Raw genomic sequence first — 16887 nt, 5'->3', positions numbered from 1 at the left:
CTGCAGTGCTATTTCATGAAGTTTCTGGACTTTGTTAAAATCAGGTGTGATATTTAGGCATGTGCTTCCTTTCTGTTGATTTACACTTGCAGTGGAACAGTTACACTGTGATACGTTAGATGTAACAAGATAAGGAGTATGAGAGTATCTCAACGATTACTTGGTAATGGTAATATGGTTTGCAGATGATGAATTTGAATGGCTTTGATGATTCTCTAACTTTTCCTCAAGCGCTTCAGTGAGACTCTCATCTGTGGTTTTCATGAAAATATCTCGACAACTATTGGATTGTTTTCTATTAAATTTTGTACAAATTTTCATGTTCCTTCAGCATGAATTGTAGCCACTTTGGTGATCCCATGACTTTTCATGTAGCACCATCATCTGCACATTTTCTCAGGGACATATTCTGCAAAAGCAGCAAGTTTATTTTGAAATGTGTGACATGTTGATAAAACTTTTTTCTTTTACCAATTAACATGTATTTATAATATATCCACATATAAAGAGATGAAATAATAAAGAAAAAAGAAAACAAGCAAAATATAGGTCCAGATTAATGAATACGACTTAATGTCAATGATTTTTACTTTTTTCTGTTGATTTTAATCAATGAAAGCCATAAAGGTCATATACAGGTGAGAAAGGACTGTTTTTGTCCGAGGGGTGTGTACCATGTACAGACCTCAAGAAGCAAAGACGATGTGAACACCTAAAAAATGTAAGAAATCATCAAATTACTTTCTTCTTGTCATAAATCCTTTGAAACATATCATATATTGAGAAATTATACATCTGCAATTGGACATTTCGCTGAGGCTCAACCAAGTAAGTGTGTTTGTGTGTGTTCTTCTTACACCCGATATCATATGTAAGCCTCTTAAACAAAGCAAAAACACCTGAGGAGGACGGGAAGATCATTGTGTTTGTAAAGCACATCTACTTTACATAATATCCATAAACAGTATAAACATGTGCATATGATGTCATTCCTTTTAGTGTGTTTTCTGTGTTAATGTGGATTTGATATTTAACACTTTTACTCCCTGTGGATTTGACAAGTCCTGCAATCTTGATGGGAATATCAAAAAGAATTGAACATGCTGAACAGAAAACAAGACAAAGGGGCAGTCTTTATTGTCGGAATAGATAAAAAGTTGTGACAGCCTCAGTAGGACAAGACAGACAGGTTTGAACACATGGAGCATCTCATGCTTTGCTTTTACTTCTTCCTTTACTGCTTTCATGGTGCACAGAATGTGTTCAGCCTCCATCACAAATGGGTTTCATATCATTCTGTCATCCTGGTGATGTGATGCTGCCTTAGTAGTGAGACCACGAGGATTTATGTACACTTTCATTCTTTCAAAGATTCTTTAGGTGAGATTTTTTGGCTCTTGATGAGAGAAGCAACCGTGGTCTCACCCTCAGACACTTGTGGATCTGAGGCCCACGGGTTCCATCCACACAGGACGGCGGGGACAGCGTATCCTCGAAACTGGAAAACACACACATACAGCACTCATGGTTGATACGGAGGAGTAACAGTATGTGATCATATATGCCTGAATTCCTTTTCTTTGTGTGAATATAAGTGTGCATGATGGAGGGTTACCTGTCTGTTCATGAAAATATATATGATGGGGTTGTAGACAGTGCTGCTCTTAGCCAAGTAAACAGGTATGGTGGCAATGATAGGGTCAATATATAGACTGGAGTCCATGATGACAGCGAGGGCCATGGCAGCATATGGCATCCAGGTCACCAGGAAAGCCAGCACCATCACCACAACCATACGCGCCACCTGCACCTCCACACGATTCGTGCTGCCAGCCTCAGATACTTGCAGCTTGGTCACCTAGGCCACCAAAACACAAGCAAAAAGCCTGCATTGTGATGCTGAGAGAAGCAACTGATGCGTCTCTTCCTCACTGAGCAAACCTGGCTGCCTAACATTTGCATTGCTCACCTGGCGGAGGGTCCACAAGAGCTGCGAGTAAGACACAGTGATGATAGAGAGGGGCACAGCAAAGCAAAAGAAAAGGTATATGATGATGTAGGACATGTTCCCGGCATCCCGGCCGTGCCAGTTCGGGGCGCAGGAGGTGTTGACGCCCTCCAGCTCGTAACTTCCCCAACCGAACAGAGGCGGAGTGTTCCACACAAACGACCACACCCAGGACAGCGCCACTCCAGCCACTGCATGTCTGAGGACAGCAGAGATGGTGTGTCACATGCTGGTGGAGCAATCAAGATTTGTACTCAGTCTTCTCGGTCATTACTGTACCTGGTCTGAAACAGGACAGCACCCATGGGACAGCACACCACCATGTAGCGTTCCACAGAAATTACTGCTGTTGTGCACAGACTTGCTATACCTAACAGAAAAGAAAGAATGGACTAAATTATTTTTTGTGGAAAATATCCTGCTTCTGAGCTTTGCAGCAATTAATGACATGCTAATTCAGTGGTAGAAAGTAAGTAAGTACTTAAGTTATATACTAAAGGGCAATTTGAAGTATTTTCATTTTACTTCTATTCTACTATGTTTCAGCGGGAAATATTGTACTTTTTATTCTACTACAAAGCAAAGATCTCACATCTTTGCTTCAGTGTGAAAGACTTGAGATATTTATTTTACTCTGAAATATATATATACTATATTTACTCTGATATTTATTTATATACTCTGATTGACTCACCGAAAAAGGCTACAGCAAAGCCCTCTAACGTGCAGCCCACGCGTCCTAGGCTGAAGTATCCCATGGCATTGGTTACTGTGGTGGGCAGACCTCCAAATACAGCACAGCCCAGGTCACATATGGCCAGATTAACCAGAGCATAGCTAAGCGGCTGTCTGAGCTGCCTGTGTCTCATGGTCACCACGATCACCAGGACGTTGAGGATGACCCCCACCACAGTGAACGCACCCATGATAACGGCCAGTGTTGTGTAGCCGGCCCGAGACAGGAGCTCCGTGCTGACTGAGCTGTGAGACGATGAGGAGTTTCCACGCAGGACAAGGTGCTCCATTTTGCTCAGTGTAGATTAGGTGACTGCTTCCTGAGATGAAGATTAAGTATCAGTGGTCCATCTACAACATTAGCTAAAAAAAATCAAACTCAAGACCGAAATATCCACAGGTCAAAAAATAAAATAAAATAAAATAAAATACAGTTTCCCAAAATATAACACAAAAGAAAACAGAGAGATTAGACAGGTGCTTATTCAAAAAATCTATTGAGTAACTCCAACAAAATCAACAACCAATGAGATCTTTCTCTGCAGATGCTGCATGTTTGCTGCTCTGGTGCAGCTGCAGAGAAGAGAGGGTGATGGGACCCTTTTAATAAGGCCAATGAGAGGAGAACGGCTTTAGACCATGACATTTAATTTGCAAAAACTAAATCTGTAGATCCGGATTGTGAAGACAATAATTCTATCTAATAACTTGTAAGACTGCACTTTCCTTGATTGCTGGGTTTGCGGCTGCTCCCGAGAGATGAATCAGGGATTCAGTAACACAATATGGTTTTTGGGAGTTAAATGCATGTCTGCTGGTTGAAGGCACAGAAGGAGCATTATAGCTTGTTAATATCGTGCAGTTTTGTATCTGTTAAGTACATGTTCACCATGGATACGACAGTATCCACTGAATAACTCAGCACACAGAGGCTTAACATTAATTCTTTGCAGCATGGCTCGTATGTGCACTGCTTTTGTCATCCTAACAAGCAAAATACAGTGACTTTAAATTCTACAGTCATAAAACCTATTTCTTTCTGTCAAACTGATCTTAAAATCTGTACTGCAAATTCAGCCTAAGTAACAGTTCTGAATTCCGAGCATGTCTGTGTGCAACTGACGACACAGGCTACTACTTTGTAAACTGCTGCACAACAATTCCTCTTGTGATGAATAAAGTTCCTTCTTATCTTACCTTAACTTACCGCATCTTCTTGCATTTGCATGTCTTTTGCATTGCATTTTTGGGTTCCACTTTCTCGTAGTTTATGCAGGGTTTGGAAGGTGTATCTATTTATCTTGTCAATGGTTGATAAATACTAACAATGTATTGATCAGCTAGAAGCCATTAATAGTAACTTTTGGTTTACCAGGTTGCAAGAAATTTCTTCATCTGGCTCAAACCTGGGCAAATTACGGACTCGGGGGCAACATTCTGCCCTTTGTGCGTCCCTGTCCGGCCCGCGTGAGGCCAATCATAAATTAGGACATATAGGCAAAAAAATATTTACGCCTTGCATGCAATACAGCTGTGTTGCTTTTATTTTGAAAAGCGTTCGTTTTACTTCCGGACGCACTTTGACGCACATGCGTGTGTGAGTGAAGGTGAACAACTACAAGTGGTGCGAGCCAGGTTATCCTCAATATGGCGGCGCGCGCCTAGAAAATCAAAATTGATTAAGAATTGTATGTTTTCAACAAAACATGGACTGCCAAGTACTTCTTTATAGAAAACAAAGGTAAAGCCGTGTGCGTAATTTGTGGCACACAGGTCGCTGTGTTGAAAGGTTGCAATTTGAATCGCCACTACATGACCAAACATGAGGATAAATACAGAAATGTGTCTGATGGAGCGCGCGCAGAGCTGTCTGATGTGTTGCAAGCAAAACTGCAAACCCAGCGAGGACTTCTTAGAAAACGCTGCACACCCAGAGATGCAGCCGTCAGGACAAGTCGTTTTCTGGTGGAGAGCTCATTAAGGAGTGCTTGTTGGACTCGGTTGCACTGATATGCCCGGAGAAAAAGGGAGCATTTGACAGCGTGCCTCTCTCCAGACGTACTGTAACCAGGCGGGTGGAGGACATCGCTGGAAACCTGGAGCTTCAGATGAAGGACACAGCGGCCGACTTGGACCATTTTTCTCTGGCTTTGGATGAGAGCTGCGATGTACGTGACACCGCCCAGCTGCGCATCTTCTTCCGCGGGATAGCTGGCAGCCATGCAGTCAATGAAAGGGACAACCACTGCATGTTTGGACAAGTTAGGACTGAAATGGGACAAGCTGGCGGGTGTGACAGCGGACGGTTGTCCAAGTCTGCAGGGAAAAATGTTGGACCTTTGAAGAGAATGCAGGATGAAGTGACAGAAATGAAGCCTGTGCAGAAATGCACGTTTTGCGTTGTATTACACATCAGGAAGTGTTGCGTCAGTCAGTGGTAAAAATAAACCATGGTGTTGATGCTGTAACTAAAATGGTAAACTTCAACTGTATTTTCTTATTTGACCTATACAACACAATTTCACATAGCCTATTTATATACATATTTACAGATTGTTTTTATTCTACCGATTACCAGTACCAGCTATTAAAAATATATAATTTAGTGCATTTTATAATGGGAGAAAGTTGAGCAGAATTAAGTTCAAGTTCTTGTTGGTGTGGCCCTCTGACACAGTTCAGGTTTCTCATGTGGCCCCTTGCAAAAATAATTTGCCCAGCCCTGATCTGGACTCTTCTTGGATTCTTGTCTTTTTTAACTCTTTAGTATATTGAAAACACCCTCGAATGAATCCCTTCTGTAAACATCTGTGCTCCAAATCCGTTGAATAACAACTTTGATAAATGTGTTGATAAACTGCAGTTTTAATAGTTTATTAGACAATGTGAAACCCACAGGTACTTATTAGTGAGATTACAAGATCCATACCTGCGTTATTACCAAATAGCCTGCAGGACAAACATCCTACAGAGGATTTTTTCACAACCAGAAAGTTGTTTTTCTTATCCCCCTTTGGTTTATTTGTGGTCATGAGCCAGAGGTCTTTCTATGCTGCATTATACCAGTCAGTCCGACTCCCGGCCATCTGAGGGCGGTAGAGGCTGCAGCTGCAGCTCCGAGACGCATTAAAGCTTCTTCGTTTTGGCCAACATTCTTCGTCATGGCTGCTGTTGTGAGGAAAGCGGGCCACGACATAGGGACGCGAAAGCGGACCGATGATGTGCTTCTTTCGGAGGGGATCGACTTCAGCTCTCTGCTGCTGTCTCCAGCCGTGCTGGACGGACTGTCGGCCGCAGGCTTCCAGAAACCCTCCCCGATCCAGCTCAAAGCCATCCCGCTGGGCCGCTGCGGACTCGGTGGGTTCATGAAACTGAGCGGGTCGCTCCACATGTGTCTCTCTGCGCGTGTGTGTGAGTCAGAAACAGGGTGAAAGTGCTCGTTTGTGGATGCCTGTTTAAGAGACTAAGAAACTTCCTTCAGTTTACTTCTGTGTACCATGACTCTACTACACCTGGACTCAATGTCCCACTTCCCACTGCTAAATGATGTGAAACCTGGCGCTCAAACTGACCTACAATCAGTTTAACAATGACAGCGCAGGCATGGAATTATTTCAAGAAAAAAAGCCCAATCTCACCCATTTCCAGCCTCTAAATCGTGAGGATTTGCTTATTGTCTGTCTTCAGTGAGGGAGAGTTAATCATGCGCATTAAATCAGCTGCTAGTTGAACTTACTTGCTTCTCTGGTTCCAGCTTGTTCAATATGAACGTGGGAGAAAATGAACAGCTTCTCTTTCTATGTTGAATGTTTGTTTGAGTTCGAGCATTAAAGTTTTCACACTAAATTGATAGAATAATAATAAGTGTTGTGAAAACAGATTCACCTGCACAAAGAGGCCCTGTCACGCCTGCCTGTTCACTGAATACAGACCACAATCAGTGACTTAGTAATGCAGCTAAGATCATCTTTTGTTTTAATAATATGCACATTATTTAACTTTAAAGGATCATTCTTATGCTCAATTTTTTGATATATATCCCTGATTTTTTTTTCCTGAGGAGGTAAATGGAATTTAGTTTCATGTGCTCACAGCACTGCGAAATGATTTTCAGCTGATGTGACAGCAACATGTTTCCAGAGACCCTGATGGTCTGGATAATCCTCCAAACTGGAAGATTCAGACGTGCTTTTCATGGGGACTATTTTCCAGTTGAAAGTAGCTCCAGTGAAAACATTTTGACAGATGCTGTTAGCACCCATCGAAGATGATTAAAAAGGGAGAAAAAAAAGAAAGTGAGATAGATTCAGTAGATTTTCAGTGTAAAAAAATGTATCAACTAAATGCCCACAGGTGATCCAAAAGCTAAACTGTAAAAACAAAAAATAAACCTTTGTCAATTAAAAATAAAGTTTTTAGCGCACTTAACATTTATCAGCAGATAGCAGCATCTCCTTCCTGCAAGTAAATTAAATTTTTTAAACTTACATGGATAAATAGAAAATAAATAATGTTTGTGCACACGGTGGCACCCAGCAGCATCTCTGTTCACCCGGGACCTGTGTGAAGGGCTGTGTTTGACCCAGATAGACAATCTGAAACATCTCAATCCAGAAGGGCCACGGCTAGATACCACAAAGAGAGGACAACTTTTACTTGTTGTAATTTGTGTGAACAGACCAGTGTACTACAGGCTGCCCCATAACGGCTGAAATGATAACCACGGTTATTGTCATCATCATTATTCACCTTAATTCTTTAGAAATAAAATAGTTTGTTGCACTCGAATGTTTTACGCCCAGGAACTGGGGAAAAAAGCCTCTACAGCGTGCAACCAGACAAAATCATTTATCCTCTCGTGGGAGATGTAGTTTCTGTCCACTTGCAGGTTGCCTGTGTGGTGAAAATGCCCTCGCCTGCAGCTGTGAAGTTAATCACAGTGTACTTGAAGTAAACGCCTGTGATTGCTCTGACAGTTTATCTGTGGATGTTTTGTTGCTGCAGATTAGGCACTCTAGATGTGAAGCATCAATATTGCGTCCAATCAAGTTTAATTTTATGATCAGTGTGTGGGGTTTAGTGGCAGAGTGCACACAACTGAATATTACGTTCCATATCTTCAGTTTGATCCCCCTGAATCTTACCCCCTGGTCCTTCAGCTGAGAAAGTCAAAGCTGTGATCTTGATTATTCAGACGAGCTGTGCTTCTTCATTGTCTGTCCACTATTTCAGATTTGATTGTACAGGCTAAGTCTGGCACGGGGAAGACTTGCGTGTTCTGCACCATCGCCCTGGACTCTCTGGTCCTGGAGAATCCTGCAACTCAGGTGAGCGGATTTAACTCCAACCACGCAAGGTGATTCGCAGAATGTGTGGAAAAATGTGTCTTTCCTGTTCTTTTAATCTCACTGATCCAGACTCTTTGAATAAAGCAGTTATCCCGCATCATCTAATGAATAATAATGAAAACAAAGCACTCAGAGGGAAAAACAAAACTTTATTTTGAAGTTTATACCAGTCTGATCGATTTTTCCAACAGATGTTCATGAGAAGTAATCACTTTGGATTCGGGGGTCTTTTTAATCTTAATTAATTTAAGATGCTCAGTGTCAAAAGAGCAAATGAAAGGGGACAATTATTGATAAAGCAGAGGTAGGTCTGGTTTTGCTGATGAACCAGCTGCATTGTAGCGCACTGTAATCTTATTATCTCCGGGGTCTTACTGATTGGGAGCGACCCAACACCTGCCTCTCCTTAATCTGCTCCCAATCAAATGTAAGTGGTTGTTGACATCTAAGCTTTTTTCACAAACGACCCCCTGTGTTTTCCCCCTCCTGCAGGTTCTTGTCCTGGCTCCTACTCGTGAGATAGCGGTGCAGATCCACTCTGTGGTCATGGCCATAGGCTGCGCCATGGAGGGCCTCGAGTGCCACGTCTTCATCGGGGGGAGGCCCGTGAGTCAGGACAAACCCAATTTGAGGAAGTGCCATGTAGCTGTGGGCTCGCCTGGTAAGAGGCCAGTAGAGAGGCATTACCTCTTTATGTTAGCGTCACGCAGTTGCTTGTGTTTTGTAACCATGCTCCCGGTTATGCAGGTCGTATCAAGCAGCTCATCGAGCTGGGCATGTTGTCCACCGCCAGCGTCAGACTGTTTGTTCTGGACGAGGCAGACAAGCTGCTGGAGGAGGGCAGCTTCCAGGAACAGATAAAGTAAGATGGACATAATACTCAGATTTAATTAGTTACATGATATCAACAGCAGGCTGGTGGTGTTATTAAAGTCCTTCATAGGCAAATCTGTGTGGATGAAATATCAAATAAATAAATAAATAAATTGCGCGCTCAGTCACAAAAAAAAACAAAAAACACACAGGCTGAAATTCACCCATCTCCTCTGCTCCATCTCTCCAGCTGGATCTTTTCCGCTCTGCCTGAGAACAAACAGATGCTCGCACTCTCTGCCACCTACCCAGAATCCCTTGCTCAGCACCTTACCCGCTACATGAGAGAGCCCACTTTTGTCAGACTCAATCCCAGTGACATGGGCCTTAAAGGTAAGACCCTAAAAAACTCAAATTCAAAGTGTAAAATTATCACATCCTACCAAAAACACTCAGGACGACTTGCTATTCCCCTGCAAAAAAACGAAGAAAACAAAAACACACGTGGTGCTTCTCACAGTCTTAAATTGATATGCTGTCGTGGATGTTGTCCTTGTGCACCCCCTGCCAGGTCTGAAGCAGTATTACAAGCTGGTGCAGTCCCATCCTTTACCTCACAAGGTTTTCGAGGAGAAGGTGCAGCACTTGCTGGAGCTTTTCAGTAAAATCCCATTCAACCAGGCTCTGGTGTTCTCCAACCTACACACAAGGTAGCGCATGGCTTCAATGTGCACCCTCGTCATCATGCGTGATCTGATTATGTTTGTCAGCAGGAAAAGTACATCTCAGTTGTGCATTTGCTCTTTGCATGATTTTGAATTGATCCTGAACATTCATTTGATCTAACTGTTGATGATGCATCGCTGAGAAGCAGTTTCTGAAATGCTGTTGCTCTGGTTTGCTCCCACAGGGCTCAGCACCTGGCAGACATCCTGTCCTCCAAAGGCTTACCTGCTGTTTGTATCTCAGGTGAGAGGGCCGGCCTGTGGAGGGTAGTGATGAAATGCATGAAATCAATCAATAAATCAACAGAAAATGTAATGAGGGTCGTTTTGATAATTGAATAGTAGTATAAGTAATTTAAAAAGTATAAACATCCAGCATTTGATGGATATATTGTCTTAAATTTGTTTTTTGTGTGATTATAAATTAGCTGTTTTAGTTATTTTTGACTGTTTACCATGCATCAGTTTGGGGTGGACATACCATTGAATCGATTGATTTGCAATTAATCAACTTGAAGCCTTAACTGCTGTGATGTAAGCTAGTTTTCCCTTTTGCTAAGGTGAGGCTGGCTGGCCGTGTCAGCCGAGTTGATTTCAGTTGATGTGATCTAATGTGCCTGTGTGTGATGACCTGTACAGGTGGTCTGAGTCAGGACCAGAGGCTGGAGGCCATGTCAAAGCTGAAGCAGTACCAGTGCAGGGTGCTCATCTCCACTGACCTGGTGAGACACACACAAGCGTTGCTTTTCATATGTCACCCATCACTAATTTGTCTGGATGCATCTCTTATAAAGCTTCTGATCAGCCTCTGTTAATCCCGGTTGTTTTCTCCCTCTTGTCCTCTCCTTCCTATCAGACCTCCAGAGGCATCGATGCAGACAAAGTGAACTTGGTGATAAACCTGGACGTGCCGCAGGACTGGGAGACGTATATGCACAGAATCGGACGGGCTGGCCGCTTCGGTTCGTCTCCAGTACTGTTCAGCTAGAGCAGACCTAATCATGCTTACTTGGACTCAAAACACAAACTAAAATAGCTTAAATGTAATTTTTGCTTAGCGTTAAAAGATCAGTTTGCTGCATCCTTTTATTCTCATTCAGAAGGCTTGTTTCAAAGATAGCATTTTACAAACTTATACCAACACACAGCCCGTTGGTGATGTTCACTGTTGCAGCTGATGAGAAACCGTTTCCTCTGCTGGTGGAAGTATATTAACTGTACAGAAACTGTTTGTTTCACCCTTTTGTTGCTCTGAATTAGACTTGATTTGCTTGGGCACTGAGTATTTCCTGGTTCTTCCTGAGTGCATTAAGCACCATTTTGAAGACAAGCTCAAGCCTCTGCAGTATTAACAGGTTTGACCCACCTATCAAGGTGAATGGGTTCCTAATCATCTGCATTTAATTATAATTATCTTGACCTAACTTTTGTTTTGCCTCTGAAACAGAAGGTAATTCAATCTTGGCTTACACACACACACACACACACACACACACACACACACACACACACACACACACAGTCTGTGTGTGCGTGTTTGTGTGTGCACCCGCCACCCCTGGACACGCAACTGACACGCGTCCCTTTTATCCCCTCCTTCTCCTTGAATGGGTTCTCATCAGGATTACATTTTATTTGTAGGCACTCAGGGGCTGGCTGTGACCTACTGTTGCCATGGCGAGGAGGAGAACAAGATGATGGCCATTGCTCAAAAGTGCGGCCTGAGTTTGTCTGCGTTGCCACGTGAGTTCTACATGCAGCGCGTGTTAACTCTCTCACATTTAATGGTTTTAATGGGGATGAGTAATACAAAATCCTGTGTGTCTTGTGCCCTTTTTTAGCTGTCATAGAGCCTGGGTTGATGGACGAGCCATGTGACTGGGATGTCTGCACAGAGGCTGCCACTCCGGCCCCCTTATCCCAGCTCTCTTCCAGGACAGAGAAGAGGCGTGCCAAGTCAGTCACGGATCTTCCAGAGCACAGCAGTCAAAGGAGGCCAGAGAAGACCCGTCCAGCACCCAGGCAGGGAGCACACGGTGAAGAGAATCCTAGAAAAGTGTCTCCTGCAAGGGATGCTCGTTCCCAGAGTCCTCCACAGGCGGCGCAGACTCGAAAAGAGCTGCAAGACGCTCTGCCAAAGATCCCTCCTCTCAGCTCGTTTAAGAGCTGCAAGTCCAGGTTTATGACCTTTGAGGAGGCCGAGCGGGACTTCCACAGCTTCATTGCCACAGGGCTGGGGAGATCAGTGGAGGTCATCAGGGAGTTCAGAGGTCGAGAGGACGGCGGCTCCGATGAGCAGAATGGCCAGAGAGAGTCTGTCATACTTAATGATGACGGAGCTGAAAGTTTAAAACGGCGCGGAAAACGCTGGGAACCTGACTTTTCACGTTCAAGGTCAATTTCTGCTTCGTCGAGCTCGCAGTGTGACAAGGACGATGGTGAATGCAGAGCAGTCACTCAGCCTCAGACTGAAGCCAGGCCAAGAGACACTGCGCCCAAACCAAAGCGAGAGGAAGGCAAAGCCTGCACTTCTGCTGCACCTCAAATGTGTCCCCAGACGGCCAGCGCTTGGCCTCAGCCAAGGAGCTGTGAATCCACACCTGTTGAGAAATCGAGCAGGCGACCCAATCAGACGGCTCCCGCACAAGAAAAGATTGAGAAACGGAGCAGAAAGATTTCAGAGAGGACCAGCGGAGAGAGAAAACAGAGAGAAAGGGATGAAGGAGAACATGATTATGATGATGATGATGACGACCAAGAGGAGGAGGAGGAGGAGGAGGAGTGGAGTGCTGAAAGTTACTGGAGAGCCAGCTACAGAGCCTGGCATGATTACTACACCTCCATGTCTCCTTTTCAAGAGCAGGGCTACCAAAGCTACTACAGCGCAGCCCACAACTGGATGGCAGCTTATCGTATGAACGCGGTCTACATGGAAGAACTCCTGAAACACTGACTGGTCCACTACTGTTAACCTGGATGTTCAATCACGCTGTTTTCCACTGAGAGGATGTGCGCACAAGGTCCAGTGTCTGACTGGCTCGTGCGAAAAATGAATTAGGACGGCAGGACTGGGCACAAGACAACTGTCTGCACTTTCATTCTAACAAGCACTTAAATGTTTCGAGTGTGTATTTGTCAGTTGATTCGTACCAAACTGTACTGTTTTTCTAATAAATTACCAGTATGGCGCATTGATTTCCAAGCTCTTTTCTGTTATGGATCTACGCATTCACATGACAAGAAACGATCTAGTGTTTGTTAAATCTGTATGAATAGTGTAAAAATATTTTTTCTAGTATGTTATACAGGTCATCATCATCCCTCGCCGTTCATCTAACCTGGTGTTCAGAGTGAAACAAAGCCAAAAGAGGGAATTTACTTTATGTAATCTCGTCAGCAGAGCACAGCAAGGTCAGACAACTCCACATGCCCCTGATTACAGCCTAATCAGCCTCTTGGTAGTATTCATCCAATCAGTGCTGGGCAACACAAAAGGCAGACACCCTTGAATAAATAAACCCAAACCAGGGGCCCACTTCAGCTCATTTTGACCACCAGGAGCTTTATGTTGCCCATTTGCAGCAGAGGTAAATGGCTCTGCTGCTGCACGCTGATGTGGAAAATAGGCAGGAGAAGGGTTTGTTGAGGATGAAAGGAGGAGAAGTTGCACATGTAATGGCTTCATGAGAAGGAGGTGAAATTATGGATGTGCACACTTCTTGGAACCAAACGACCACGCGCCACGAGACTCTCATGGGTACGATGTTTTTCATATTCAACTGCACAATCTTGAGCTTAACGCTGGTCTTGGGTCTACCAGGGAACCTGTGGGTTTGCTGGGTTGTCTTCAGGACCAAGAGCCTGCAGACCTGCAACAATGCGCTGCTGGTCAGCCTGGCCGCCAGCGACCTGCTGAAGTGCTCCGTGGACACGCCGCTGCTGCTCTTCTCCTTCCTGCGTTATGGGTCGGACGGCCGACAGGTGTCGGTGCCCGTGTGCACCGTGCAGCAGTTCACCTACGCCCTGTGCAGCTGCGTCCAGCTGCTCACGCTGGTCAGCATCAGCGTGGAGCGCTTCCAAGCCATCGCGTTCCCCTTTCAAACGGAGGGGAGGGGAGCGAGGGTCCGCCTCTGGATCCTGTCCATCTGGGCCGTCGGCCTCATCTTGGCGATAATCTCTCTGTCTCTTTCCGAAAAGGCGCTTTTTTACATGCTCTGCCGCGCGCACACGTGGGGGCGCGGCGGGGAGCGTCTGCGAAACTGGGATCCGTTTGGACCCTACGTGCTGGTGCCGGTGTGGGGATTGTCTCTGACTGTGATCGTCATCCACTACGTGAGGATTTTCAAAGTTGTAAGACAGCACCGAAAGAAGGTGTTCAACCGGGGAGTCCAGCTGAGGCCGACGGTTTCGGAACACGTCTGGGGCTTGTTGGGCGTCCACACTTCAGCACCACGGACAGCTCCGCCGGCCTCCTTCAAGTCTCTGCCCTCCGTGGGCTGCGGCAGCCCGCTGCCTCCCCGCAGGACGGTGCTCTTGGTGGCCGAAGCCGGTGCTCCCTGTGCGCGCTCGTCCACGGGAGGCGCCCCTGGGAGACCTCCGGAGATCGTGGGGGCAGTGTGTCTCCTGACCCCCGGGGCCAGGGAGCGGGGGAAGAAACAGATGGAGGGAAAGCTGGCCAAGCGTTTTGGGTACATAATCATTGCGTTCACGCTGTTCTGGGTGCCCATGGTGGTCATTCTGCTAATAAATGTCATCTCCTGGCAGGACACAGACAAAGTGAGTGGAACCTTTTTTTTTTTTTGATCACAGAATCACAGCATCACAGAAACCAAACTAAACACAAAAAGTGAACATTTTAAATAAAGTTTCTTTGCATGGCTATTTCTATTAGTTGATGAATTGTCAACAATTTTGACAAGTAATTTAATCAAACATTGCTGGTTCCAGCTTCACCAATGAGAAGATGTGTTGCTTTAATCGCACTGATCTGAATCTGTTTGGGTTTTTGACTGACTGTCACATAAATCATGAATTTCTGCCCTGCAGAAGCAGTTTGGAAAGGTGTCACTGCGCTGTCCTAAGCCCTCTCCTGTTTTTCCCTACAGCTGCTGATGGAGCTGGAGACATCAGCGATAGTGCTGACTTGTGTGCAGGCTGCAGTGGATCCCCTCATTTATACTCTAGTCACCAGACAGTTTCGCTCTGAACTCAGCAAGATCCTCTCCTCCATCCCCGGGTGTCGCCTAAAGCTGAGGGCTTGAAGGTTCAATGCATGAATATTCAGGTGCCATGGACTGCACTTTCAGGGATTGGAAACACCACCAAAGTGAAATGTACACAAGCCGGTACCTCGTGTTTACACACACAGAGTGATTTAGAGGCGTGGAGTGAAGAAGAGAGCCCACAGAGTTTGTATTTGTGGCAGATATAGATGTTTTATCAGGCGTTTCACAGTCGGGACACAAGACAAGGTCATAAATAATATCCAACACCTGACAAGATACGCACAGCAGTAGTCTCAACAATGACAGGTGGCATAGGAGGGCAAAGCAAAGAGTGATAGGAAAAGTGACTGAGCCCAGAAAAAAGGAGAGTACATAACCGAGGAAGCGAGAGACAAACACAATCACAGGCCTCTTTTTGTTGTATGTAAATAAAAAATGCAATCCTTTGACACTTTGAGCGGAAATATGCTTACATAATAATTCAAACTGTGTCATGTGAAGGTGCAGCTGACACAAAACAGCCTGTCTGGAAACAGGGAAGCGGTAATTAACTCACATTTTCACTGTCCTAGCAACAAATAATACAGGGAACCTCACCGCTGCCATTTCCTATGCCGTACTCTCCTTGTAGACTTCAAGAGATTCTAAATGTCGAAATCAATGCTGTGAATATGAAGTCGATGTCTTCAACCCCACTTTTAAAATGACACTGAAAAAGCTTTGCGTGTCTGTGCTTGTCTTCTTTTTTTTTTTATTCCAGGTAAATTTGCACACAGTTTGACTAAACAGTAATACTGGATCTAGGCTGCTGTGGTCACTGGGTACAGTACTAAATTACCGGCAATAGTTCTAGTTCACTGCTATGAACATCAGACGTAAAACTCACCCTGTCTAAACTCTGTAGAATATTTTGGGCTTTCTTTGGGTCGACGCTAACCTCAGGATCACAGAGAACTGAAGCTCAACAGAGGAGTCAAAGGGACCTTACAGTCTTGTGTAGCGATGCACTGATATGGGACCAACGATGCTATACATCTCCACTCATGTTGGCTGATATGATCATGATATGTGTGTTTTTTTTTAAGTCAGTACAAATGCATGTGTAAAACTGCTCAAGCTTTTCAGATACCTCCACCTTAAGGTAAATACTTTTCTAAAAAGACCATGACACGTACATTTTGCTGCTAGTTTGAAAGTTGTTTTAAATACAATCTACTTCTACAGAAAAAAAAAAATCTGCTACATACGGGCAGACATAATGTTCGACCAATTCCAGTATTGCTTTTGAAGTATGCTCTTGGCTGATACGGACAGTATGCTGATATATCGGTGAATCTCTTGCCCTGTCTGTGTGCTCTTGATCAACTTTTTATTTCATCTACGTGGAGCAGAAGTGGGTGCTTAGTCCTGTCGTGACTGAAGCTGCCCTGCCCTGCTTTGGTGAAACCCCAGCAGCGATCTCACCCGCCTAAAGACAGACCTAACTGTCGGTGTGGCTGTTGGACTCAGAATGACATTCAAGATGAAAAAGGCCAACAGCTAGGAGGTTAGCAGAGCTAAAAGGTCAGCGTCCGTAGTTCCAAAGGTCAACTTTGATGGGATTTGGTGATAAGTAATACTTAAGTTGAATGTAAGGGCTGCGAGTTGAGAGAACAGACAGAATAGAATGTTTTGTTGGTGACAGAGATCTGTGGATGGCTCATCCAGTGTCCTCCGTGTCTCTGCGGTCACCGATGCAACAACCTGCTTTAAGTTCTCCAGAAGATAAAAGTAAATAAAATCCTTTGAAACACCAAGGAGGACAAAAAGTACAAACACCAAGTTTCCTAACCACATAGAGTACACATACTCAACAACTTTGAAAAATGCCCGCTGAGTTTGGGGAAGAAAGAACGTTGACAGCTATAAAGACTACTGAAAGCATACTGTTGTTCACACAGGAGGTAGGGATACAACAGGACAACAACGAGAGAGAGAGAGAGAGAGAGAGAGAGAGAGAGAGAGAAAGACAGACTGAGGGAGAGAGAGAGAGA

At 44.6% G+C, this 16887-nt stretch overlaps 3 protein-coding genes across 3 annotated transcripts; 2 read left to right on the top strand and 1 right to left on the bottom strand.

Annotated features, from left to right (window-relative positions):
* Nucleotides 1–1357: 1357 nt before the first annotated feature.
* Nucleotides 1358–3033, bottom strand: parapinopsina (parapinopsin a). Its single transcript, XM_041946260.1, has 5 exons — nucleotides 2703–3033; nucleotides 2288–2378; nucleotides 1970–2207; nucleotides 1616–1858; nucleotides 1358–1498 (listed from the first exon to the last, which is right to left on the bottom strand). Exons 1-5 carry the CDS (start codon nucleotides 3031–3033, stop codon nucleotides 1358–1360), a joined length of 1044 nt encoding a protein of 347 aa, XP_041802194.1.
* Nucleotides 3034–4370: 1337 nt separating this feature from the next.
* On the top strand, nucleotides 4371–12818 carry ddx20 (DEAD (Asp-Glu-Ala-Asp) box polypeptide 20). The gene is made up of 11 exons (XM_041946258.1): nucleotides 4371–6100; nucleotides 7976–8070; nucleotides 8584–8752; nucleotides 8839–8953; nucleotides 9155–9297; nucleotides 9476–9614; nucleotides 9815–9873; nucleotides 10269–10351; nucleotides 10486–10591; nucleotides 11271–11372; nucleotides 11471–12818. Exons 1-11 carry the CDS (start codon nucleotides 5905–5907, stop codon nucleotides 12580–12582), a joined length of 2319 nt encoding a protein of 772 aa, XP_041802192.1. The 5' UTR covers nucleotides 4371–5904; the 3' UTR covers nucleotides 12583–12818.
* Nucleotides 12819–13220: 402 nt separating this feature from the next.
* On the top strand, nucleotides 13221–14890 carry LOC121612183 (D(4) dopamine receptor-like). Its single transcript, XM_041944895.1, has 3 exons — nucleotides 13221–13266; nucleotides 13321–14405; nucleotides 14735–14890. The coding sequence occupies exons 1-3, from the start codon at nucleotides 13221–13223 to the stop codon at nucleotides 14888–14890; spliced, it is 1287 nt and encodes a 428-aa protein (XP_041800829.1).
* The last annotated feature ends 1997 nt before the right edge of the window (nucleotides 14891–16887 follow it).

The sequence above is a fragment of the Chelmon rostratus genome, chromosome 10 (genome assembly GCF_017976325.1).
Source record: "Chelmon rostratus isolate fCheRos1 chromosome 10, fCheRos1.pri, whole genome shotgun sequence".
In the NCBI taxonomy this organism is placed as follows: Eukaryota; Metazoa; Chordata; class Actinopteri; order Chaetodontiformes; family Chaetodontidae; genus Chelmon; species Chelmon rostratus.
This window is presented reverse-complemented; position numbering and strand designations above follow the sequence as displayed.